Source organism: Arvicola amphibius, chromosome 10 (assembly GCF_903992535.2).
Source record: "Arvicola amphibius chromosome 10, mArvAmp1.2, whole genome shotgun sequence".
NCBI lineage: Eukaryota > Metazoa > Chordata > Mammalia > Rodentia > Cricetidae > Arvicola > Arvicola amphibius.
The window spans coordinates 51131055-51158892 of record NC_052056.1 but is presented as its reverse complement, the minus strand read 5'-3'; the positions used below and the strand labels follow the sequence as shown (position 1 = coordinate 51158892).

Genomic DNA, 27838 nt, shown 5'->3' with positions numbered 1-27838 from the left:
CATTGCAGAGTCATCTGTGCACTGTTAGACACTGAAGTGTGTGTGTTTTGTTTGATGAGAGGCTACACATGTCACAACAGAAGGAGATCAGGGCTGGGGAATGTCTCAGTGGGTAAAATGCCTGCCACATAAGCATGAGAACTAAGCATGAGTACTCGCCACTGTGGGAGACACTACAGGAAAATCTGTGGGGTTTGTTGACCAGTCAGCCTCCGTGAAACACTGAGTTTCAGGTTCAGTTTTAGATGCTTTAAAAAGTAATGTGGAGGAGAATGGATGAGGAAGACAACCAATGCCAACATTAGTCCCCTACATGCATGTGCACATGCATGTCTACACACAGAGAAGGAAATACTTTTGTATTTAAACAGTATGTCTTGGTCTATGCCAGACAATACATTTTTAGGAATATTTGTTTCTCATCATAATTCTATAAAGTAGGCACTATCACCATCATTAATGTACAATTGGAAAAAGTAAGCCTTGGGATGTTTAACTGAGGTCATATACCTGCTAAGTGGAAATGAGATTAAAACCCTGTTACCCAGACCCTACTTCCATGTGCTTCTACCAGACTGAGAGATGCCTCTATACAGAAAGTAGCTTGGAAGTTGTAGGAAGAATATGGCTGTATCTACTTACAGCTTCAAGCTTTTAATACTATATTTTTCTCCTTTTGCGGAGTGGAGGGGGCTTCAAGATGGTTTTTCTGTTGTAGCCCTAACTATTTTGGAACTCACTCTGTAGACTGGGCTGGCCTTGAACTCATCTTCCTGCCTTTGCCTCCTTAGTGCTGGGATTAAAGCCATGTACCACCATGCCTGGCTTTAATAATGCTATCTTTAAAAAAAAAAATAATTAAAATGAAGAAATTCATCTGATTCTGTTTAATGTTGCTGCTTGATATATACTGGATATTCTCATAAGGTTCATCTTTCAAAATGAGCCAGACTCTTCGTTCTTTACAACCATTGTCTTTCTGTATCATTTACTCGTCTTTTAAGAGAAATTTAGAATGGAGACTTACATGAATCTACATGGAAATACATGGCAGAGTCTAGTAGTACGATGTAGTAAAGTATCCTCAAACGGTAAACATGTCTTGTTTCCTTTTAGATATCTTCAAGGACATCCCAACCTGATGGTCCTTCAAAACAGTGTCAAGCATCAGCTTTGTTTCAGTTTGCAGAGGTAAAGCCTTCGTTTCTTTATGACTGTTATGTTCAGAAATCATGTTCATCTTAGGAAGTGCTGAAAAGGAATCCTAATACTTTATGTTGGACTTAAGGCATGCCCCTTCCATTATTAGCATAATATACAGAGTATTTATGACCTTTTTTTGCCATTGGCATAGTCATAGTCAACTCAGCTCTGGATTTCATAACCATTTTAAAAGCATTCATTAGAGTTCATTCACATCAGTCACTAGTGATTCATTTATTTCATTTTACTTTCTTAATTTACTTTAATCTTTAAAAAAATAGCAACAAAAAAACCTGGCGTCAATATGATTGCCACAAGATACCAGTTAATTGTTTCCAGTAGCAAATTTAGATGTTGTAATTGAGGAATAACTTTCTCAAAGCAAATACAGTGTTGAATATGACTTGTTAAATTGTCACCCTGTAGCTTTCCACCAGATGTAGCTGCAGCCAGTATTTTATTATTAGAGTCTAATCCTTGGCTCTGCTCAGGTCAGTTTTCCAGTTTCGTCAGCTTGTCATCCAGATAGCACACACCAAACAGTATTTAGTGATTGATGTGCTTGGTTTGCCTCAGCCGTGTGCTCATCCCTAGAGAGCTCTATGACAAATAGTAAGATGGACACAGATCATGAAGAAGCATCCTGTCTTCTTTAGGTCCTTGTACTTTTCCTTCCAAGAAAACTGCGTTATCAGAATCTAACTAATGTTTTATAGAATCGAGAGAAAATGATAGGTAAGACTGTCTGTTTAATATTGATGTATCGAATCACTGATTCATTTGAGTAAGGAGCGCTGAGTATAAGAAATGTAAAATGATATCCTTTTCGCAAGGGAAAACCTAGCATTTCACTTTGAAAATGAGAAAAAAATTACTTTCAACTCTTATATTAAGAAAAAAAAAAGCTTCTTCATCTTGGGACACTTCTGAGACTCGTAGCAGCAGCTGGCCTGCTTATGGCAGGCCACTCAGTTGCTTTAGTTGGTGAGGACTATTCTATCAGACTAATAACAAATGCAAAGTATTATTTCATGGAGAACAATTTGACAAGTCTGAGCACATTAATATTTCATTATAATTTTCCATTCTGATAAGCAGACTGTTGTTTTCATTGTCTGGGGGGAAATAGTTTTGTTTAATATCATTTCCTCACTCTTTTCCAGTTATTGATACCCATTTATTACAGCTAAATATTTTTCAAAAGTTTAAAAGAATGACGGTGTGTTGACTGAATTTATTTTTAATATCTAAACCATTCCCATCAAGTTTTTCTGAAGCATTTCATAAAAGATAGATTTGTTTGCTGTATATTCTGCCCAATTAAAGTCTTCACCCTGTAGCATGAATTAGAAGGGTGTGGTGGCTCATCTTTGATATACCTGATATTCACATATTAATTTCCAAAAGTAGTCTACTTAATATGAAGTGCCATTGTGGAACATCTTGACTAAATGTGTGTGGTGTGCCTAACTGCATGATTAAGTGATACTTACAAGATACCATCATCAGATCCAATAGCAGCCTCTGAAGACCAGGGTCAGTGTTGAAGGAAAAACTGATAGTTGTAAGGGCCACTATCACTATATTACACTATAGAGTTGTAAGGGAATGAAATCAATGAATCTCCTAAAGGAATCAATTTGTGCTCAGTGCACTCCCCCATCAAATAACAAAATTTGGTCCTTGCCTCTCAATTGTACTGTTTTTCCCACACAGAACAAAAAAGTTACCCAAGAGTCTTCAGGGATGCATCGCTAGAGGTCACAATGCTGCTTAGCAGCATTCATCCCCAAAGTCTTTCAGTTGACACAAAGCATCTGTGGGATTTGAGGAAGCTTAAGATTGTTAATTTGAAAATTTAGCAGGAGCTGTTTCAGGGGATTGTAGCATAAGTCATGCATGATGGATAACCCCGTCTGGATAATGTGAGCAAATACAACTTCTGCTATACCCCCAAATCTGATGCAGTCTTCTTCCCACTTCAAGCCCCAGGGAACTGATCTTCTTATATTTTGCATAAGATGGTAATATAAGCCATTTTAATTTCTGAGCAAATTAAAGTGTGGCACTTGGAGTTATTTAACAGTATGTGCTACATCTGCTTTACATAAGAGAAGTCTGTGCTCATCTAGAGATTCATAACAGGTCTAGTCCTTCTCCTTGTGATGGATGAGAATACTAAGTTTCAGTCTAGGTTTTTAGTGTCTGACTATACTGTTAGTCCAGTTGTGGGCCGGCTCACATAAGGCTAAACCAGAGTTAACTAAATGAACTAATAAAAGTTGTCTGCTGAAATCTGTGATGAACACATATATTGTAGTAGAAATAGAGTAGGCTGTAATCACAGGGATGATATGTCCCTCTTGTTTTTATAATTATTTCACAAAATAGCATCATCTTTTATTGTCCTAATTAGTCCATAACAAAAGTTTTCATGCTTTAAAATAAGGCAGTGTTTTCCATAAGGCTTGTTGAAACACAAAGATTCCTATACTCTACTCCTAGGACTTCTGATTCACACAGTCTGAGAACTTCCACCTGCAGCAAGATTCTTTTCAGAAACCACATCTTAAGGCTGCTATTCTCCAGTTGCTACTAACTTGCAGTGTCTTATTGTTATTGTTAGTGAACTTTCTCATACATCTTGTTTTATGAAGGAAGGGTGTAAACAGAGGAAGGGCATAAGTGTTTGATTGAAAAATGCCTGCCATTTATATTTTCTGAGGTGTTCTCACTCCTGTTATTACCTACTTAAGAAGGGAATCAGTATTTATATATTTAGGAAAAATTTAGCTCTGTAAAAGTGTTTAGTTTTGAAATATTTATAAGATTGGACACAAAGTATTCCTAGAAAGCATTATTACTAATTTCATTTATAAAGTCTTCAGAGGCATTTAACTATGTGTTCTCTTAGAAATGGGTATTTATCATGAAGTATAATTAGCAAAGGAAATGCTCGTTAAAGGCTCTGGCTATTCCCTTAAGTTGAAATGGTTTTTGTTTTTCTTTTGTCTTTTTTTATTTTGCAAGCTCTGGATTTCTGCATTGAACACTAAGGACTTTTTTCCCATTTTTTAACCAAGTGTAATCACTATAAAACCTGTTGAAATTAACCTTCATTGAATCATGGCTCAGTACAGCACTTCTTTCTTTTTAATAGGTTTCTTGTGAATGTTTATATTAAAGGAGAAAAATAATATTCGTGCTTTATAAAACCTAGAAAGAAATACAGTGTAAAGACTGCTTGTACCCATTGTCAGTCTCTTCATTTTGCTGCTTATGTTTCATCTTAACCCCTCCCTCTGTGATTCTAAGCTCTGATGTATTCAGTTGATCAAAATGAGTTCCCTATTGGCATTGTTGATGTTCAAAGGTAAAGTGCCACATCACTTACTGTAGATCTGAAGACTGATGGCAGAATAAATTGTCAGAAGGGAGCTATTGTTTTCCATTATTTAATAGGTCTAAAAGCCATGGACAATACACACATTCTCTGTCTGATGCATGGCTGGCTCTTAAACCTAATATACACCTTTACATTGAAAAATAACATACTTACCAAAAAGACACAGCCACTCTATTTGATTTAGACAAATTGATTTGGACATTAAACCTTTCCTTAGAAAATATTTACCCTGCCAGTATAAGTAGAGTCATAATCATACCAAATTTAAGGTTCTGTCTCAATAGGATACAAGTAATAGGTACAAATTTAGAGCATTCATTTTCATGATGGAATACTTAATATATTACAAAATATTGCATTTCCATAAAAATGCCATATACTTCGTTACAACTAATCACAGGACATACTGTGGGGTTTTTGGAGACATTAATATTTCTTTTAAAGTAAGCAATAGCAGCTATCCTCATATGTCCACTTGTGTTTTGGTTTATTTGTGTGATTGTTATCATTCATTTTCTTCCAGACTAGTGTCTATAATGCCTTATAATTTAAAAAGATTTCACTATCTCCTAATTTGACTCTGATCTTTACCACCTTGTATACTCACACACAAACGGAAACATAAAATGAAGACTGTAACATCCAGAGTGATAATTTTTCCTAGCATTTTTTTCTGTATCTCAGATCCTATTTCACCTATTTACTTACTGTTATACCCTCTTTCTATCCTTTATGAATGGATACTGTTTATCTGAATTGCATAATAGTGAAAACAATAGCATTATCAGATTGGCAAACACCATACATGTTAAGGATAATAGAATTCACAGTCACTAGCATAGCATACAGTACTCTCTAGCTACCAGAGATGCAATCACACTGATGGGAAGGAAGCAGCTTGTAGGCTAGTCATTGGAAAACAGACATTGATGGTATTGTTTTTACTTAAATGGAAACATATGTCCCTTACATTGAAAATTTTTAGCAGGAGTGAATAGTAACAAAATGACAGATTAACATTATATTGCTTATTCTTGAAATCAAAGCCATCATCACAGATGAAATTATTTAAAAAATGTGTAACATAAAAAGGGAGTGGGCCCTAGAAGAAAACTCTGAGAAAAGCTATTATTTATAGGATCAGTGTGGAAAGAAGCCAGCAGAGATTAGCAAAGAATGGCTTTAGAGGTCTGTCTCCAATAATCCAAACCCCGAGAGGAATTTGCCAAAGGAAGAGATCAGCATGTCAGGTGCTGCAGAGAAATCTTGACAAAGGCTGAGCCATCTAAATTATCATACGTCCAGTCTTCTCCCAACCTCTGAAAAAAATACTTTCCTCTCCAAAATAAAACAAAAAAAGAAAAAAAAAGAAAATCAGGTCTTTAAAAAAATGCTCAGGGAAGGTAGTAAATCATTCCATGAGAATTTTGTCAAGAGAATTTGGAAGCATGTACCTCCTACACACCTGCACCTTTCGAAATCAGGCTTTTGCCGGGTGGTGGTGGCACATGCCTTTAATCCTAGCACTTGGGCAGCAGAGGCAGGTGGATCTCTGTGAGTTTGAGGCTTGAGGCCAGCCTAGTGGTCTACAAGAGCTAGTTCCACGACAGGCTCTAAAGCTACACAGAGAAACCCTGTCTTGAAAAACCAAAACCAAACAAAACAAAAAAAAAATAAAAGAAAAAAAATCAGACTTTAAGCAACCTTGAATGTTTTAAATATTGTCATGTAGCTGTGAATAGGTGAATATATTCTCAGAGATTTAGAAAAATCAGGGAGCTGTCCTACTGTGTAAGAAACCACTTCAAGCTTACTACTGAGCAGTGCATTCACAGAGGGCAGGAGACCCCCTAGTGTAACCTATACTGCAGGAGGCAACAGATTCAGCAGAGATGACATGCAGTCAAGGGATGGAAACTGTAACAATAGGAACAGCAGAGGGAGCTGGCGGAAGTCCTGAGATGGACCTGGGTAGTGCAGCCCTTTCCGTCATGTTTGTTGTCTCTTGGTGACATTTGCTCACACAACAAAGTTGATAGTCTACACATTATGAAATTTAATAAATTGTATCCTTGGACATTTCATCTCTATAAACTGTTCAATTTCATGGTGTAACCATTTTTTTGGAATGGCACTAAAGTGTTTATATTTGCTGGTGATCATGATAAATCATAAGTGTTGATTTTTATACCGTCTATTGAAATGAACTGTGGCCTCAGAGCCCTGCTGGTCCCCAATATGAAATCTAATCTCTACAGTATAATACTGGGCAAGCTTTCTTGTATTTTAAAGGGAAAATAAATGAGGCTCAGAGTCCTGATTATTTGCTTAAGTCGACATAGCAGAAAGTAATGAAGGCATGTCTGGCTGGCTCAGAAGACTCCTACATTATATGACCACGGTTCAGGAGACTGACACTTACATTCAGTGTTTCAGTCTTTAAGGTACTGAAAGTCAGTAATAATAGTATGTGAGCTTTTTCTTAGTCTACCGAGGGGCAAACAACTAAATTCAACTTGTCTAGTAATAGTTAAGATGTAGTATGTATCAGTGAAAACTTGACTAGTGGAAAATATTCCAAATTTCAGAAAGAGTGAGACTCTTTAAATTATCTTCAGTAGAATCAAATGTGTTTGCAGTGAGTGTAGCATCTAGGAGGGAAAAATTCCTCATCACTTCCATCAAGTAGACTTTTGAAAAATAGCGCAGATAACATATTAAATGTGTTTCTATGAAGGGCTCTTGTTCCGTGGGTATTCCAGAGAGAACCAATGAGCACCCGATATGCAGTCTGTCCCTGAGTTGACACAATTTCCTGTGGGACCTAGGTCACTGCAAGTTACTGAACCGAATTGTCTTGTAAACCAAACTGAGAAAACTTTATATAGACTGAGAAGAACTCAGAATTGTAGAAATGGACTGTGCTTAAGGCCATAGTTACCTGATCCCATGATGACTTCTCCATGGGAGGAATGCTGTGTGCGTGTCCTTCTGAGTAGATAGATCTCTTTTCCAACTCTTACTGAGGCTAAAAATTGAAAATGAACTTTTCATATGAAAATAACAGTGTTGTTCACTTATAATATTATCCAGACACTACTTAGCCAAATCTGTAAAAAAAAAAAAAAAAAAAAAGTATGCAGTTAGTATAGTACCATGTATGCAGGTGCAACCCACACAGTACGGGCAGGTGACTGGACCCCATAGGTTCAAGGTTCATTATTAGTCTTTGAGTGTAGTTTCTGCATGGTGTTCTAAGGCAGTCAGTATTTTATATAAAATTCTTATCCTCCTCTCGCTCCTGTCATATTACCTATCACAAGTTCTTCCCATAGAGAATCCACATATTTCTTTTAATTGATTAGTAAACAGATAATAGCTCTATATATCTTTCTACTTAGCCTATTGATGAGTTAGTTCTTAAGTAGAAATTAACATGCATATCATGCTAATGTTAAATTTAGAGCTGGGAATATGAAGGGTAATATTGTCATTATATGTACATCAAAGCAGCACCTATTTTTGAGCAGCTCAAAAGACTCAGAATGATTACAGATTTGATCTAGTGAAAGCAGTTTGGTAGTTAGGAGTAGTGTTAGTCCTACAAAATTAAGAAAATTCCCATATATATATATGAAAGCAAAGATTCTGGTATCAAAATTAATATTGCTTATATGATTGTTTTCTTTGTAGATTTCTTCAAGTACTTCACAGTTGGGTGGCGCTGAGCCCGTGAAACGCTGTGGGAATTCTGCACTCTTTCAGCTGGCAGAGGCAAGTCATAAGAAGTTAAGATCTGCAGATGTAGAAATCACAAAATAATGATGATAGTGTTTCTGAAACTGTGCTGTCTCACCCGTGACCATAAATAAGCTGTATTCGTTTCCACTAGTGAGAGGACTGCCTTTCATGTCAGTAAATGTTGCTACTAAAAGTCATTGAACACTGAAAAAGATTGCTCAGAGATATCATAAAAACTGTTTCATGGGTAAATTTGTTTTTGTTTTTCAAGACAGGATTTCTTGTGTAGCTTTGGAGCCTGTCCTGGAACTAGCTCTTGCAGACCAGGCTAGCGTTGAACTTACAAAGACCCGCCTGCCTCTGCCTCCCGAGTGCAGGGATTAAAGTTGTGCACCACCACTGCTGGTTTTGTCTCTCGTGGGTTAGTAATTTTAAGGTTAGTGAGGTTAAATAAGACCACCCTGAGCTCCAAAAATAGCTTGTTTTTTTTTTTCTTTGACTTTCTTCATTCACTTCTAAATCTCTAAAATGCATCACTTTTAGTCAGAGTGATTTGTGTGTATGTGAAACATTCAGATAGCATATTCTATAATCTGTTTTTTTTTTTTTAGAGTATCACTCACATGTTTGATGTGACATGCCACATTGGCAAAGGGAAAAATATGTAGAAGTTGCTGTAAATTGTAGCATTTCTGTCCTGCTGAGACCACTCTGCCTACAGGGAATGTGTGGCAGGATTTCAACACCAGGATCCTCAGTTGGTGTAGTCTGATACTAAACTTTTCCTCTTTCCTTCCAGTGAGCTCCCTCTAAGTTCTTTTTTGAGTGGCACAGTTCTTTTATAAATTCTTGGCAATTTACTGATCTTAATGAGATCATCTGTCATTTTATCATAAAAATGTGAGAGTTTGAAATCTTTAAATTGATATCTTTAAATTAGGCTTTTAAAAGCCAAGCCAGGTACAAATTAGGACTACAAGGCCCTGAAACAGTAGCAGGTAGATGGACTGGAATTAATCCATTGCATCAGATGCCAAGCTTGACATGGTTCTTAGGCAAAAAAAAAAAATCTAGACCCAAAGAGAGGACTGCGAAGACCAGAAACACTGAGGAAAACTCGGAAAACAGTAGGGACTGGTTCCGAAAGGGAATAGTAAAGGTCTCCTTCAAATGTAGCCAATAAAGAGAGTGCCTTTGGAGTTTGCCATGCAAATGAATCTCAGTCAGGAGAGAGACAGATTATGAGGTTATGGATTTCCCAGACTCTAGATTTTCAAAATAATTTACTTGATATGACCATTTTTTGAATAATATGGATGTCTGCGCCATCTGCTTTTTTTGGTTATATAATTTCTCTTTGTGTACACACCTATATAAAACTATAAAGTATTGAACAACACCAAATATCAAGCAAACTAACTTTCCATATAGCATTTATCTTTATTAAGCCGTTTTGGATGGTACCATATGAGCCTCTGAGACGCTTCACTGTGCAGTGCTGCTGGAGAGGAATCTGCGTTGTCATTTTCTTTCAGTCATGAGAGGGATTTCTTATTAAATCAAAGCTCATTAGAAAAAAAGCATTCTTCTAATTTGTAGGGATGCATCCCAAATATGAAACAGATGCTATGGCTTAACAGATGCTTGGATGCTGGTATCATAATTTAAAGGGGAAAAAATTACTGAAATAAGCCTATTTCAGTTACAGAAAATCAACTTAGCAACATTTGACTAAAAATATGTGCTTCTGATGAAACTCAGTTGCTGAGAAATCATTTGTCAAGATCTTTGTTATTATTTGTGACACATGAATCTGATCCCACATCATGAATAGTGTGTTTTAGAAGAGCATTCCAGTTGCTAAGTAAGCATCAAATGTACTATAAATGATTCAGCATGGCCAGTGATCACCAGTAGATTAATGCTTTCTTCCATTTTTGTCCCACTTGTAATTCATAGTCTTTTTTTTTCTTTAACAAATTATGTATAGTCATTTCTGGTACCTCTGAAAAGTAAATATAGAGACAGGTGTAAAGTTACATATTCCAAAGGGAAAACTGTCAAGGAAGTTGTTCTGATTTAGACTGGACCCTTCTCCTTCGACCACCTCCTATACCTTGACAGGCCTCTCATCATCACCTCAGCTCCCAAATAATCCTAGGGATGATATGTGGGACACCATGCCTTTTCTCTCTCCTGAAAATAGACTTATTCTTCATTCCTTACCCTGCTCTGTCGGGAAAGTGAAGCCAGCTCTACTGTTAAAGATTAAGAAAGGAACATGGAAGCAGTATGTTCTTATGGTTTGGTGAGAAACAAGAAATGCTTTAGACATAAATGTTTTGTGACATCTTTTACTTATCTGACCAAGCACAAACAAAACAAGGGAGCTGGCAGCGAGAAGATGTGAAATGGCTTTCACTCTTCTTAGTTTTGATATTGGAACCCAAGGGTAAAGTAAGTAAATAGAAAGTAGATTAGTTTGATCAGGCAGGAGGCCACTGCAGACTAATAGGGAGGGATTGGCAGATGGAGAACCTGGGGCAGTCACATCAGAGAAAAAATATGATGGAGCTGCCTTTGCACAAGCTGCACTGAACTACTGCGAGAGGCAAATGTGACACCACCTGGATTGTGCCCGTACAGCTGTCTTGATCAAAATACTTACAACTGTGGGTTTAAAAGAAAAAAAAAACTTGAGTCAACTTCCCTTCCCACGCTATAAGACCCATTCTAGCCTGGAGGCCATATCCCTCCTGATCACTGACTGTCTATCTGTTCAGTATTTCAAATATCACCCTGCCTGAGGCGTTCCTTAAGAAAGTCCTTGGGACGTAATCAGCAACAAATGAATAAAGCAAAGATAGTATAGTAGTTAGTTATTCTGGCTGTGCAGCCTAACACTTGGGGGAAGCAACTTAGAAGGTTATTTTGTCTTGAAGGTGTTGGCATTGGAGATATCAGCTTATCTTGTTACTGGGTGAGGGCTAAGGCTAGGTTATAGCCTCAGGGCCCAGCCTCCAACAACCTACTGCCTCCAGCCAGAGCCCACCTCCTGAGCTTACTGCTTGAGACAGTTCCCTAGACAAACTACAACAAGCAGTTCTACTTCTTCCATCCATCTCCAAAACTAAGGTTTTAGTCCTCCTGAAGGACTAGCAGCAAGGCTCGGAGCAAAGTACAGGCTCCTTCTGCATTATTGGGCCAGAACAGAAAGAGAAATGGGTGAGCAGATCTCCCAAAGCTAGGGATTATTGCTTACAAGAAATTCTATCTTGGACCTGGGTGGAGGTGCCTGCCACCAAGTGTAATAATGTGAAATCAGTTCCCAAACACACAGAATGGAAAAGAGTACCTATTCCTACAAGTTGTATACACACAGACACAGTAATAATTAATGTAATAAAATTCTAAGACATAGAAGGAGCAAAAAACATTTTATATGTATGTTTATTGCCATACTCTGTGCCTCCTCCCTCAGCAGTCAAAAATAGTGTGGGATGGTAGCAGGAGGCAGACATTTGGATTCTCCGGCACTGTCAGTTTAGGTTTTAAAAGGTGAAGGCCCTGATTAGAATGTAGATATTTTTGTATGTGGAGGTGGGCACATGTTCATATGTGCTCAGTTCACATGTGAACACACGTGTGGAGGCCAGAAGACCTCAGTTTTTATTCCTCCTCAAGCCCAGTCTACCGGGTTGTCTGAAATAGGTTCTCTCATTAGGGCCAGTAGCTCTCTGCTTAATGTTTCTCAGCTCTGGGATTACGAGAGAACCACCTCACCTAGTTGTTTACATAGGCATTGGTGATCAAGCTGAGGCTCTCTTGCCATCTATCCAAACCCACAGCCGGTAGATTTTAATGTCTGAAAGTGACCTGGAAATCCTAGGACTTGTTTCATGTATTTTAAAGGCATCTATCCAGCCAGGAAGGGAATTTTCTGCTGAGATCAGAAAACTGAGAATACAGTGCTCTTTGTTCAAGCTTCTGTGAAGTTCATACTGTTCAGTTAATCAGTTCCTTATGCTGGCAAGTGCTAAAATGCATTGTTTCCAGTCATTTTGAGATTAATTAGGCTAATCATCTACAGAACAGTGCAGCAACCTCCCTGGGATGACAGTTGGATAGGAAAGTTGCTGCAGTTTGGAGATGCTCTGAGGAGAATCAGAGATAGCTTTATCTGCATTTTTTTTAATTCTAGAATTAAATATCTGTAGCACCAACACTGTCTGTAATCACTAACTCAAACAGACAAGAGCATTTCAGGGCGTTCTCCATGTCAATAATAGTGGGGCTGCTGAAGTGACCTACCCATGTACACATGTTCAGCACAGTGAGAACTAAAACTCGTAAGCCACTTAAGATCAGAAGTATGTAGAAAATTGGTTTCTTAGAAAGTGGCAGGGGCTGAGCCTATGTCTAAAATCACTCCTGTGCATTCTGGTAATTTTTCTGAAATTACTTCTACTAGTGAGTTTTGTTTAACTTTTGATAATGAGTGCTATTTATTATCTACTATGTGTTAAGCACATTTGAGTACTTCATAATTCTCAAAACTGTGTTCAGAGACAGGTACTATTATTGTTCCTGGTTTTCCTATTAGGAAACCAAAGAATGTAGAAGTTCAGCAAGTTCGCTTGGTAGCTTGCTTATGGTCATGTAGACAATAAGAATCAGAGTCTAGGTAGGAACCCAGATACTCTGTCTCTCTAGACCATACTCTTAAAGTAGGCATTTCTGTCAGAAGCTGAAGAACAGTATGTTGTATTTCCCCCAGATAAACCTGATAGAAGATTAAAAAAAAAAAAAACTATTGGAAAAGTTTTCGTTAACTATATTTATTAAATAAGGATATAGGCATTCTCAGAAGCTTCAGCATCTTTTTATATTCTTTATTGCTGTAATGATGTATAAATTAAGTAAAAGGTAGGGTGATGTGAGATTCCCCTCTGTATGCTGTGAATATCATTGGTTAATAAAGAAACTGGATTAGCCTGATAGGGTAGAACAGAACTAGGTGGGGAAAACTAAACTGAATGCTAGGAGAAAGAAGGTGGAGTTGAGGAGAAGCCATGTAGCCCCTCTGGAGACAGATGCCAGAACTTTGCCCAGGAAGCCACAGCTTCGTGGTGATACACAGATTATTAGAAATGGGTTAAATTAAGATATGAGTTAGCCAGAAATACACTTAAACTATTGGCCAAACAGTATCATAAATAATATGGTTTCTGTGTGATTATTTTGGGGCTGAGCAGTTGGGAAACAAACAAGTGGCTTCCTACTACAGTAGGTAAAGATACATTTATTGTAGTATCTATAAAATCAAAAATCATTTATAAAATTGTACATTAAAATTATAGGATTAGGGGCTGGAGAGATGGCTCAATGATTAAGAGCACTGACTTCTCTTCCAGGGGACTCAGGATCAATTCTCAGCACTCACATGTCAACTAACATCTGTTTGTAACTCCAAAATCTGATACCCTCTCACACACATGCATGCAGGAAAAACACCATTGCAACTAAAATAAAAATGAACAAACTTTAAAAAAAACGGATTTATAAACAATATCGAAAAATGAGGCTGGGCGATGGTGGCGCACGCCTTTAATCCCAGCACTTGGGAGGCAGAGGCAGGCGGATCTCTGTGAATTCGAGGCCAACCTGGTCTACAAGAGCTAGTTTCAGGACAGGCTCCAAAGCTCCAGAGAAACCCTGTCTTGAAAAACCAAAAACAAAAAGAAGAAGAAGGAGGAGGAGAAGGAGGAGAAGGAGAAGAAGGTAAAGAAAGAAAGAAAGAGAGAGAGAGAGAGAGAGAGAGAGAGAGAGAGAGAGAGAGAGAGAGAGAGAGAGAGAGAGAGGTAACTCCATGAATAATCTTGCTTAGCTATTTTTCCTCCAATCCTTTTAACACTTCCCATTACTGCTAATGATTAGATGTACTTGACTGAGGTATGACTGTGCATACGTGTTCTGTATGTATCCTGAGTGTCCGACCCTCCCAGCCACCTCTAGCCCAGAACATAGAGGTGAGGTGGAGATCTTAGCCTAATTTCTAATTCTAAAACTTGAAATTTTACAAGAGAACCTTTTATTTAATGTTGGTGTGTTTCCTATCTTTTGATTCAAGTCTCTAGTCATTTTAAACACCTCCTAAAACTTTTCTTCTCACTCCAAATTGCACCAGTGTATTGGGGGGGGGGGGAATGAAATAGAGAAATGTTTTTAATAACGGCCGTTAACAACTTCAGAGAAGACATCAGATGGCCATATGGTACCACAACTCTCACCCATCCAGAATCCATAATTTTCAAGGAAATAGTCAGTGAAGAAAATATATAAATTATCAGTTCACGTGGCCCAGTGTTTTCAACCAACCAAAGAGAAAATTGCTTAACTTGGCCAGATTTCAGTGCTCAGAGATATATAGACCACTGTTCTGTGACGGTTTCTCCTGCATGATGGAGAGTCTGATTTTCTTAGCAGCTATGCTGTCGTTATTCTCAGGAACTGCTGACTGTGTAATTTATGTTAACACACACACACTCACACACACACACACACACACACACACACACACACACCATTCTGGTTTTAATTAATTACAGAAGAAATGCACATCTTAGAAAATGCTTCTAGCTGCCATGTTAGAGTGTTAGAGTTGTATCTAAACTGTTTTGGCAGTCAGTACAAAATGATTGTAAATATACCTTGGCTGCAAAAACATTTGTTTTGTCCTAAAAAGCAGAGATTTTGAAATAAAACCGATTAGTGTCTTATTTTTAACTTAGGGGACTCCTTTATAGTGGACAGTAAAAGACACAGTCTAAGAATAAGATATGTGGCCTGTCTTGAAGTGCTTACCATGCCTTTGAGCCAGCCAAGAGATGGCTGCTGTGGCATTATTTCTAATAGTTTAATAGTTTTCAATTCCTGTTTTATTGTCATTTAAGGCAGAATAACAATTGGGTCAATATCTTAACATTTTGTTAAATTTGTAGTGTCTCTGATTCAGAGATAAAAATTAGATGTGGCATAAGTTTATTATTCTCTTAAAGCCAGTCTTCCATAACAGACCCCAAGCCTAAAATGTGTTCTTACCTGGACTACAAAAGGCATTCTCTCTGAGCCCAAGAACATGGAATACAATCTCTTCACTGCGAATGTTAGCCCCTTCAGGAGTGATACTTAGTTCTTAGCATCTTGAAGAAGATGATAACCTGTGCATTGGTCTAATACCTTGTCTGTGAGGATCAGACTCACTATTTCAGCTTTTTCTTTCCTTTGAGAAAGGAGTTACATGATCTCCAGCACACCATCTCTAGGCTTTTCTGATTATACAGAAGTCACAATGTAGTTTCTGTTGATGGAGGGAACTTTTAAATATTTGTGATTAATTTTCATTCGTACTCTTGGGACATTCTTGACAAGAATGCTGTGATTGTCAATTGAGGCCTGGCAGTAACGTGATTATAATTAGCATTGTTTTTAGAGACTCATAAAATAACTTTTCCTAGTTTGAATTAGAATGCACTTTAGACTCATAAATTACCTAAGGACTAATGAGCATTCAGTTTAACACAATATCTGTTGAAACCTTTTCAAAGATACGAGCTTATTCTTGGACAAGAATAAAAAGGTGGGCAGAATGCATTCTGGGCCCATTGAGTTATAGCTATTGAATAGGAGAGTAGGACCTGGGGGGACTGACAATAATTATCAAATATTTATGTCCATCTTTAACTTAAAACATTAACATTTTAACTTCTTTGAATGCTGCCTTGGGAATTCCATCATTGGAAGGTGCCCTGATGATTTCCTCTTCTCGCTTTTAAAGAAAGTTAGTGCTCAATTTAAATTAATAATAGAAGGATAAATTGTCATTTACCATGTCTGGCATTGTTTCAAGGCCAGATTAACAATCGCCTCTGTTAGGGCATCTTGACTAAATTAATAATAGTCATTAATTCTGTAATCCCCTCAATGCAATTTTGTTCCCTTGAGCTCACATTGCTTTATGTTCTTCTTATGCCTGTTGTATAGCTGGCTACATGCATGTCCATGCATGTCCATAATGTATGTATGAACATTTTAAATCTAGGGGTCAATAATTCTCTAGGAACAGGAAGAAAAAACTTAAACAGAAAATTGGGTTCAGGAAGATTTTAATTTCAGAAAAAAAAATCTTTAAAATTGCATAACTCTTATTAGTTGTTGTGTAGAGTTTCCTCTGAGATTGAAATATTTCATTCTTCAAGGATAATTTTTTTTGTATGTATGAACATTCCTAAGCTCCACTGAATTGTGGATGCATATGCCCATAGTAGATGTGAGTAGGCATACACATACACAAAAGTAAGACTGGATACTGAAGAAAAGGCCCAGCAGCTAAGAACCAAGTTGCTCTTGTGAGGATCTGGCTTCATTCCCCAGCACCCATCTGGTGACTCAAGCCATCTTTAACTCTAGTTCCAGAGGACCCATCTCTGTGGGCACTAGGTATGCCTATGGTACACAGACATACATGCACACACATAAAGATATTTAACTTTTTAAAAAAATTTTATTGATTTTTATTGAGCTTTACATTTTTCTCTGCTCCCTTCCCTGCCTCTCCACTCCCTCTTTTAACCCTCCTTCAAGGTCCCCATGCTCCCAGTTTACTCAGGAGATCTCGTCTTTTTCTACTTTCTACTTCCCATGTAGATCATGTCTCTCTTAGTGTCCTCATTGTTGTCTAAGTTCTCTAGGATTATGGTTTGTAGGCTGGTTTTCTTTGCTTTATGTTTAAAAACCACCTATGAGTGAGTACATGTGATAATTATCTTTCTGTGTCTAGGTTACCTAACTCAAAATGATGTTTTCTAGATTCATCCATTTTCCTGCACAATTCAAGTTGTCATTTTTTTCTGCCATGTAGTACTCTATTGTGTAAATGTACCACACTTTTGTTATCCATTCTTTGGTCGAGGGACATTTAAGTTGTTTTCAGGTTCTGGCTCTGACAAACAATGCTGCTATGAACATAGCTGAGCACATGTCCTTTTGGCATGATTGAGCATCCTTTGGATACATACACAAAAGTTGTATTACTAGGTCTTGAGGAAGGCTGTTTCCTAATTTTCTGAGAAATTGCCACACTGACATCCAAAGGGGCTGTATCAGCTTGCATTCCCGCCAGCCTTGCAGAAGTGTTCCCTTTACCCCACAACCTCTCCAGCATAAGTTGTCATCAGTGTTTTTGATCTTGGCCATTCTTACAGGTGTAAGATGGAATCTCAGCAGAGTTGTTTTGATTTGCATTTCTCTGATGACTAAAGTGTCTTTCAGCCATTTTAGATTTCTCTGTTGAGAGTTCTCTGTTTAGGTCTGTACTCGGTTTTTTTATTGGATTATTTGTTCTTTTTTTTGTTCTTTTGATGACTAATTTCTTGAGTTCTTTGTATAGTTTGGAGGTTATTACCTTTTGTCTTTGCAGAATGGAATTTTTCAATCTCAGAGAAAACTGCTACGTAGCAACTAATCAGTTGAAATTTTTTTAGAGTTTTTCTGAAATTAAGATCTTCCTGAACCCAAATTTATGTGTAGGTTTTTTTTCCTGCCCCTAGAGAATTACTGAACACTAAATTTAAAAATAAGAACAAAGCAGATAGCCCATCAAGGTTCTGTTATATATACTGCTTGTGGATCTCATATAAATGTCATTATTTCAAGTAATAGAAGCATTCTTCATTATTCTAGCATATGTTTTCTGTGACATAAGACTCCAGAGGACTATTAGCACAAAACATTGTCTTCACTGTGTTCTAGACACTATGAGTTCTGTACAATCCTAAGGCAAAATATATTAACATCTGTAAATTATAGTATAGGAACCTGAGGCCCAGAGAAGTTTAGGGAAATTCTGTGGATAATCTTACATAATAGAAATTCCTTCCTTCATCAGCAAGACCAATCTGTGTCAAAGTCCGTGAACAAATCTGCAGTCTGCCCCAGAACCAGCACCTTGAAACTACCCCTTAATATCAAAATTGCTCACCCCCAGCAGGGGTCATTACATCCATGCCTGTCCCCAGGTTCTGTTTCTATCACGTGGAAATAAATACCTAGTGTGATGAGTGAATAAATATTAAAAACAGTAAATAATGGAGTTGAGTGGGTTTTATATAATAGCCAGGAAACTTAAGTACTTAAATGGGAAGCACAGTAGAATGAGGATACATTAGAATCAGATATATTGTTTAGACCTAAGGAAAACTGAGTTTCAGAAATAAACGAGCAAGATAGCCTTGAAGTGGGACCCAAAGTACCATGGCATTCAGTCTCTCTCACTCTTTCTCCCTTCCCACTCTAGTTTTGCTTTGTTATAGTTTGTCTCTGCCCCGTAGATCTCATTCCTGTCCTGCTCTTCTTCCCTCTATATACAAACACACACGGTACATACATAGCTGAGTAAAAGAAAGAGAAAAAAATCTCAATTCTTTTTATCATTGATAACCTCAATATATTTATAAAATATATTCTATATTTTTTGCATGATAACCCCTGAATATATATTGTAGCAGAATACGAACTGTATGTAGCAAATAACAAAGGAGAAATAGAAAAGAATTATATCAACAGTTAAAAAACACTCTAAAATATGTTATGAAAATCAGTGTGAGCTATGAATGCAAAAATTGGCAAAAAAAAAATAAAAATCTGCTGTTTTCAGTTTTTTTAACTAAAGAAAGAAAGAAAGAAAGAAATTGGCTAGTCTAAATTAGAAGACGTAAAGTTATCATGAAGAACCAGGAGAAAGTGAAACTACGTAATTATTGTTTTGTGTCCTTGTGGAGACGGAGTAAGGACAATGATGTTCAAATCAGAACATGTGCATTAAGAAAGGCTAGTGTGTGGTAACTCTGGATCGACCTGGTGGTAGGATAATAATTTGGGTTTCCTACATAGAAAAATTTCACTGTAGGCTATGGCAAGACCTTGCAAATGAGATTTGTCTCACTTTTGGTAACCTTTGACACGTTGTAGAAAACAACTCAGAACAAAATGGGGAAAAAATTATTCTGACTTTCAAAGAATAAGCTTCAATTATAAATGTAGGCTATTATTTCATAGAAACATTTAAAACTCTTCTAATAATAGTGGAACTTGTAAACAAGAGGGTGAAGAGTGGAAATTAACAGTTTCCCTGCCAAAGGCCATGGTCACAGGTGCTGTCCCAGAGTAGGTTTGCTCTGTTCTCTGACATCCCAGCACCTGCCGACTGCCTTCTGTTCTTCTATGCTCCACTTCTACCTGCTTTGAGCCATCAGACCAAGAGCCAAGAGACCTTGATGGGAGGAGACTGAGGAAGGGAGGAGGGGAAAGGGACCTGGGGAGGAGCTGTACGTTGGGAAAGCCAAACACCATTCTTTCAGGGACCAGCTGCCTCTAGGGAGGCCCCAAACCTGGCTTTTGGGTTTCAGGAATGTCTTTTTACCCCTTTTGTCTCTGCCATAGCCTTCCTGCTGTTGCTAACCCCTGGGAAATCCTTGCCATTTCCTGTATAGTTGTAATTTTTCATGAGCTGTTCCCTCATGGAGGTCTCTCTGCTAGGTATGCCGTAAGTTGTTTCTGCCTACTCACTTATATTGGCCAAGTGCATAAGCCAGCTTCATTTTCTATTTGCTGTCGCTAATATTGTTTACTTTTCTTTTTAAAGCTGAGAGAATGTTGTTGTCATTGTTGGTATGCAGCATGCAGTGTCCAGGGTTCAACAAGACTTTTGAAAGCTAATTGTATGCCTTCTGAGCAGAATAGGAGATGGAATTATAAGACATTCTTAGATGGCTGAGACTTATTAATGTTGAAAACAAAGTCGATGAAGAGTCTGGAAGTTCATCAGAAGGCCATGTCCTGTCACTGTCCTGCTCAGCATTGTCACTGAAGGTTTAGGCCAAGTCATGAAGAATGTGTGGCTGACACAGAGCTGGAAGATAATTCAGACTTCGATAGGGTAGGGTGTACAAGGAGAAGTGGGAAGTCATTCACCTAGGTACTACGTATATAACATAAATTTTTAAAATATAGAGTTGAGGTGACCAAGCTTCTTAGCATGTTACATGGATAAAGAAATCAAAGTGTGATGCTTTTAGGCAGAAGGGAAGATTTCATCTCTGGGCACTATTAAAAACTACCTAGTATCCCTAATGAGAGTTGTGTGCCTTTTCTGGTACTGCAAGAAGACTGAGTGTCATTTAAGGAGAGTATTGCCACATTTAAATATCTGTTCTCCCCAGTCATTATGGGGCTCTTATAATTAGCAAGTATTTTGCTTCATGGGTTTTCTTTGTTTTGTTTTGTTTTGTTTTGTTTTTTGCCTCACAGAACCCCAATCAAGGTTTTACTGTTACCCACTTCTCAGACTGTTTTTGCTCCTATGAGTTAAATCTAAGCTCTTTAACTCACTGTGTAACTTTGGGTAAGCTCTGATGTTTGGTTATGAACTCAGTTTTATTCAGTAAAGTCTAGTCTTACTTTAGGATCTATGACAAATAGGGTAATCAGTTTTTGCTCAGTATTAAAGTTCTCAAACAAACCTGACCCCTCACACAGAAATAAGTTACCTGTCTTTGTGCAGAAGCCGGTTAACTCTCAGGAACAATGTGTAACATGAGCCCTATATTGGGAAGAAGGTTCTATTAGTGATTCTCAAGTCTGGGTCAGATTTGGGTTTTGGTCAGTGAACAGATTTGTGACTTGTGGTTTTTAATAGAAGAATTTGTTTTACTTTTATAATTTTACCTCCAGCAATATAATTGTATTTCTTATAATTTAGGACTAACACACTCTATTTGAAGAGGGTTAGGGTAGCTTCTAAGAGGGAAGTAAAGCATAACTATTACTTGGTGTAATTACCTACACAAGAAATATTAGACTATTTCCCAGAATATGTCTCCAGAGTGAATGTCTGTATGTATTCCATTTCATTCCTAGCTTAGCATCCTATCAAGGGTGATAAGGAGAATCATTTTGAAATATATTGAACAGAGAATAGAGTTTTCAAAATACTATTAGGTTTGCTATGTTGAATCTGTGCTGCAGATGCAAACTGTTGGGCTAGCACTGCACATGCCTCTGCCTAGATGAGAAAAGTCCCTGGCATGACCTATGAAAGGCAACCAAAGTGACAATGACGAATGAAACCTTACATTTATTTTGAGAATGTCATTCTGAGGTACTTCTAAAACTAGTATATGGAGCCCACGTGGGATAATTTATAAATAACTAGGGCTAGAATAGTTGAAAAAGAAAATTATGTCAAAATTCGCTCATTAGAGTAAAACATGCAGGGAAGAATAATTATAGCAGTGTTTTAGCATTAACATAAGTTAACATGTGCTTCAGGCGTGTTTCTGGTTCAGTACAATACAGGGAAGAGCCCAGTGTACATGGTTACTAGCTGAATTTTAAAAGTTAACATGCATGAGTCCAGAGAAAGACAGCTCTGGCACACCTCTTTCTTAATTCACATCTTCCTGGGAATTGTCTGAAGTACTGGGCACTCTTACTGTGTTATTCAGTGTTTCTTAAAAAGCAGCCGTATCTGCCTCCCCAGCATGTCCAGTTCCTTCCTAGCCCAAATGTTACAGAATTTTTTCTCCAGTTTGTGATATATTCAAAGTACTAAGAGAGGGAAATGAGAAAGGGGATATCTGATACTTAATCCAGTGTATTACTCATTCAAAACTGAGTTTCCCATCTGTCAACAGTCCTAGATAATAGTTCTGTAAGACAGGTGAGCCTCCTGGTCCTGTGCTGATTTTGTACTGACTCAGTAAGCCCCCGTGCTCTGTCTTCCCATGCTGCTAATGCGCAGTAAATTACGTATGTTACAGCTACTTTGTCCTATGTTGCACTTGACCAGATCAGCATCTTTGGCCTCTTGGTAAATTCCTCAAACATAGAAACCTAGCCCTGTTGTTTTTGATATCATTTGTGTCCTCCTTAAGTGTTTGTGAGTGGAAACTGGGGTATTGAATATAGTTTACAATAGCTATAATTTCACATTTATCACATAGCCTGAGTTTCAAGGTGATTGGGAGATGAAGGTGACAGCTTTACTCTTAAATGTCCTAGATGTGTAAAGAATTTTTGGTTTTTCAAGACAGGGTTTCTCTGTAGCTTTTGGAGCCTGTCCTGGAACTAGCTCTTGTAGAACAGGCTGGCATTGAACTCACAGAGATCCACCTGCCTCTGCCTCCTGAGTGTTGGGATTAAAGGAGTGTGCCACTGCTGCCCTGCCAATAAGTTGGAAAAGGTGTATATGTATAATAAATATGTAGTTTATTATAGACTTTGTTCTGTGTACTTTGTCCAGTACATATTCAAATGCATGAATATTCAGATAGCAAAAATACAGTAAGTGTGATAGAAGTAAATGTGATAATCCACTTATGACAAATAGTTTACATTGTTTTGGCTCTGAATCTACAGCTAGGTTCAAATCAGAAAGAAAGAGGTTTTCAGAGCCTCTGTGTTTCTCTAGCTCCCTGTTGGCATCTATAGACGTATAATGCACGTTTACTAATTGAAACCTTTTGGCGTTCAGTGAATCATTATAACATTTCTAATTTCAAGTGGATCAGTGGAAGTTACTGCTGTTTTCCTTATTCTCTGGGATGTGGGGCCAAACATCAGAACAGAGTGCGGGGATTATACTGACATAAGTATATCATCTCACTTAGCCTCACAAAAGCCTCCAAGATAAGATCTATCCAGTTTATAAAGTTCTCAGCAATTAGGAGTGAAATTCTGAGCTAAACGAGTTTCCAACTAAGAGCCAAGTTTGTCTTTAAGCTCTAGAATCCATCCTCTATCAAACCTAATTTTCATAAGTTCTGATGATTGTGCCGGCTGCCAGCGGTCGGAGGGGTTACGAAATAACCACGATAGTCCTTTTATAATTACTCAATTTTAATACAAGGGGAGATAAGGGAACTTACAGAACCAAGGGTCCAGCGGAGCAGAAGGTGAGCGCGGGGGAGAGCAAAGAGCGGGGTGCCTTCCGGCGCCCCAATCCTATTTAAGGGGAATGCTACCCCGCTGGAGCAGCCACACCCCTGAACGCAGGGATTGGGCCAGCTGCCCCAACATCTCCCCCTTTTGTCTAAATAAGACAGATTTAGAAACCAAATATAACTATATACAATGGGAACAGATCATATAAAATTACAAAAAGTAAACAATATCAGGCGAGAAGTATATAACGAAGAATTTTTTTTAATCACTCTACTTTGGGAAGTCTAAATAATCTAGAAGGTAGCTACCATTATCTAATCTTTAACCCCATCAAAGATCTGAGAAGGAGAGTAAAATTACCAAAGCAACCAGGAAGCACAAACGAGAAACTTCCAAAATGTGCAACAGAAGACAGAGACAATTGACTACCTGGGCAACCTTACGAAGTCTTGATAGCAATGTTGAGGCAATCAACTTTGGCTGAGGCCTGAAAAAACCTGACATACCATTATACAATGGCAAGGAACCTTTAGTAGAACTATCCTATCCTGTCTTGGCAAGATAAGACAATTTTGTTTTATCCACTTATGGATATTTTGTATTTTAGTCAGTAATGGAGGTATGGGCTTTTCTTTGCCCCAAGGCCAGTTCTGTCAAGTAGAAGACAAACTCCCAGTGGAGTGTCTTTGGTGCTCAACGTTCTCTCGGGAGTAGAGCATTGTTGTCAGGAGTGATTGTGTCTCATAAATACAAAACTGTAGGTTAGATTAAAGGCCATGTTTTACAGTTTTTTAAAGAGGTTGAAGATTATGTTATCTATACTAAATACAACCTCTATGTGTCTAAAAAACCTGATTGTCCTAAATATAAATATGACCAACATATAATTTTTAACACTTATGTAACTGTATGACTAATAGAATAGACAACTATGCAAAAAATGAAGACAATGATTTTTAAATGTAAACAGGGTCCTTACATAAATAATATCTGAGGTAGAAATGTACAGTGTAATATGGTAAACAATGTCATTACATAAATAATATCAGAGGTAGAGATGTACATTGTAATATAGTAAACAATGTCAATATAACAATTGTTTTAAACAGAGGTAGTATCATACTCTCATATAATGTTTAATATATCAATATATAAGAATCAACACTCATATAGTTTTTTTAAAAAAAAAACAATAACTCACAAAAATCAATTATTTCTTCAGATCACCAGTTAATCTTTGAGACTCTTAATCTCAGGGTCGTGGGTTCGAGCCCCACGTTGGGCGCCAGATGTGCCGGCTGCCAGCGGTCGGAGGGGTTACGAAATAACCACGATAGTCCTTTTATAATTACTCAATTTTAATACAAGGGGAGATAAGGGAACTTACAGAACCAAGGGTCCAGCGGAGCAGAAGGTGAGCGCGGGGGAGAGCAAAGAGCGGGGTGCCTTCCGGCGCCCCAATCCTATTTAAGGGGAATGCTACCCCGCTGGAGCAGCCACACCCCTGAACGCAGGGATTGGGCCAGCTGCCCCAACAGATGATACTAGAAAATTATGCAGGGACGTTTATCTATAGTTCAATGACGTTAGTTTGGCCGAAGTGAGCTGATTATTGTAAAGTTTGGAACTTTCCTTAATTTCTAAAAGAGATATGGATAAAAAGTTAAAACTAATTTTGATTATAAAATAATGAGGATGTTTGGTGTTTTTCTTCTCACTATTGTTTTAACTATTTAGATGTGTCTGGCATCAGAGGGGATGAAAATGGAAGAAACAAAGCTAATAAATTCAAAAGAATCAGATGGTGGAAGAATGAAAGAGATGGAAAAGGGGAAGGAAGAGAGAGACATAAAGGTGGAGAAAAACAATGAAGCTGGGTTCCAGAAAGAAGGAGAATTTGAGAAACCATCTAAAGGAAATATAAAGGAGTCTAAGGACTTCAGAAACTTTGAAGAGCTACAAGTGGGTAATGTAATGGCTGTAAAATTGGAAGACCCCAAAGAAATGAGAAAGGAACCAGAGGATGATCAGAAATATGGCCACTTCCCTGATTTTTCTTACTCTGCCAGTAGCAAGATAATAATTAGTGATGTCCCCAGCAGAAAAGATCACATGTGCCACCCTCATGGAATTATGTTCATCGAGGATCCCACCATGCTAAACAAACCAGAAAAGATAAAAAAGAAAAAGAAGAAAAACAAACTGGATCGACATGGAAGTGACAAATCCACACCCAAGAAGACCTGCAAGAAGAGGCAGTCTTCTGAGTCCGACATCGAGAGTGTCATGTACACCATAGAAGCTGTTGCAAAAGGAGACTGGGGTGTTGACAAGCTTGGAGAAACCCCAAGAAAGAAGGTCCGCACCTCCTCAAGTTGCAAGGGAGGCATTTTGGATGCCAAGCCACCAAAGAAAAAAGCGAAATCAAAGGAGAAAAAGGTTTCCAAGGAGAAGTGCTCAGACATCAAGGAGTCACGACCTCCGGATTTTCTTAATATTTCTTCCAGCAAGAATGTTCCTGGGGAGGTGCCAGAGAGCATAAAAGCAGAGTCATTGACCCCCACAGAGGATGCACTGCCACCTAGCCTACCAGGACAGGCCAAACCTGAGGACAGTGACTGTCACAGAAAAACAGAGACCTGTGGCTCCAGGAAATCGGAGAGGTCTTGCAAAGGTGCTCTTTATAAAACCCTGGTGTCAGAGGGCATGCTCACCTCCCTGCGAGCTAATGTTGACAGAGGTAAGTGACTTCTATAAACCTGAAAGGAATACCTAGCAGAGTCTTCCCTTTAGACCTATTGGAAAAAAAAATCGTCATGAACAGTGGAACATCAAACTAGTCCCTTGTATGAGTCATTCATGTGTCATATCTGTTTCACTTTACCTGTGTACCTCCTAGAAGGGAAGGTTTGTATTGTTTTGTCAGTAATCAGGATAAAAGAATTCCAAATTACTACTTTTTTTGTTTCTCTGTTATGTGCTGGCTTCATCAGTTTTAAGTGGCACAGTTAGCTTAACTACTTAAATTGATGGAATTTCCTGAATGACATTAATAAATTTGGCATAATCTTTACCTGTAGGCTCCAAAAGCAAATATCCTATCTAGCTCTTTTGTTGAGTAATCAAAACTAAAAATGAAGTGTTATTTAAAGCATGGTAACCTCTACACAGTATTTTATCTGCATTTGTTTTATTTTGAAGCATCTGCCTAGGGAACTGTTTCTTGATGGACTCTATTCAAATAAGCCCTGAGTAGAGAGAGCTTAGGAGGATGTAATTCTTCAGGGATGTCTTCTAGTAAGTCTTGAGAAATGTAGAATTAATATTGTCTATTAGCCACAGACTCGGACTTGAGGCTGGTTCTCAAAAGGAAAAGATAGTGAACGATGACAGGACTGCTTGCTCCAGAGGGAAGATTGTTCTCTACAGTTCCTTGATTAGAAGCAGTCCAACCCGAATCGTTCCGGGTACTGATAGCTACAAGTAGCATCATGGAAATGATAGGTAAAGGGGCCAGGAAGTCACTTGCGAAGGACCTGAGCTGATCTCTGGCCCTAGTATTCTGAGCAAACCCCTTCACTTGGGTTTCTAGGGAAACGGAGCTCAGGAAAAGGAAATTCCTCTGATCATGAAGGGTGTTGGAGTGAAGAGAGCTGGACATTTAACCAGAGTGGGACCAGTGGGAGCAAGAAGTTTAAGAAGAAGCTAAGGGAAGACTCCTTCCTTGGGTAAGTGCCCATGAGCATAGGCGACCTTCACTGAGTAACCTACTATGGCAAGAGTGTTAAGTAAGCCTGAGGTACTAACTTTGTTTTGTTTTGTTTCTGTTAGCCTTGTCTTAATAAGCTCCCTATTGAAAACAGATTACGGGTCTTATTGATTCCTGCTCTTAACCAGCCATATGATTGGTAATGTCATTTGCACTTTAGCTATGGTACAAACTACACACATTTTAAGCTTGGGCCTGAGTTTGATCGAGGTCCACCACAGTGCAGTAGTGAAATAACTGTGGATATTTTGCTATCAATTATTGGGACCCATGTTGCCATCTGGAGCTTAAGATTGATTTTTTTTATGTATTTACATTTTGCACATTTTATGCCATTGTGTACATTTTAGTGTGTTTAATACTTCAAAATATAGGTACACATGTTTATAAAATAATGGTAACTGGACAATATGAGGTAAATAAATTATGCTCCTCTTCTAATACTGGTGTATTTAAAAACCTGTTACTCTAAGAAAAATAATTCTAATATATATTATGTATTGAAATGTGGTACTGAGGAAGCAATGGCACATATCACTATAAAATTACTTAGGATTATTATTTCATGATTACTGTTATGCCAACACACTTAATATCAATCAATATAAAGGATTTTGTTAGTAACTTGGTAGAGACGGTCCTTTATATTGGTTTAAAAAAGTATGTACATATTCACTTGTGCTGTTTTGAATGTCCTTTGAGATTTCACATTAGCCTAA

General features: G+C 37.9%; 1 protein-coding gene across 6 annotated transcripts in view; it reads left to right on the top strand.

The window, feature by feature from the left end:
- The window catches only part of Bbx (BBX high mobility group box domain containing), a 241533-nt gene that overhangs the window by 181223 nt on the left and 32472 nt on the right, over positions 1 to 27838 (top strand). For all 6 annotated transcript variants that reach the window (XM_038345735.1, XM_038345737.1, XM_038345734.1 and 3 more), the window contains exons 9-12: positions 1117 to 1191; positions 8303 to 8383; positions 25088 to 26090; positions 26943 to 27078. In XM_038345735.1, coding sequence (XP_038201663.1) covers positions 1117 to 1191; positions 8303 to 8383; positions 25088 to 26090; positions 26943 to 27078 — 1295 coding nt within the window. The remainder of the gene's footprint in view (positions 1 to 1116; positions 1192 to 8302; positions 8384 to 25087; positions 26091 to 26942; positions 27079 to 27838) is intronic.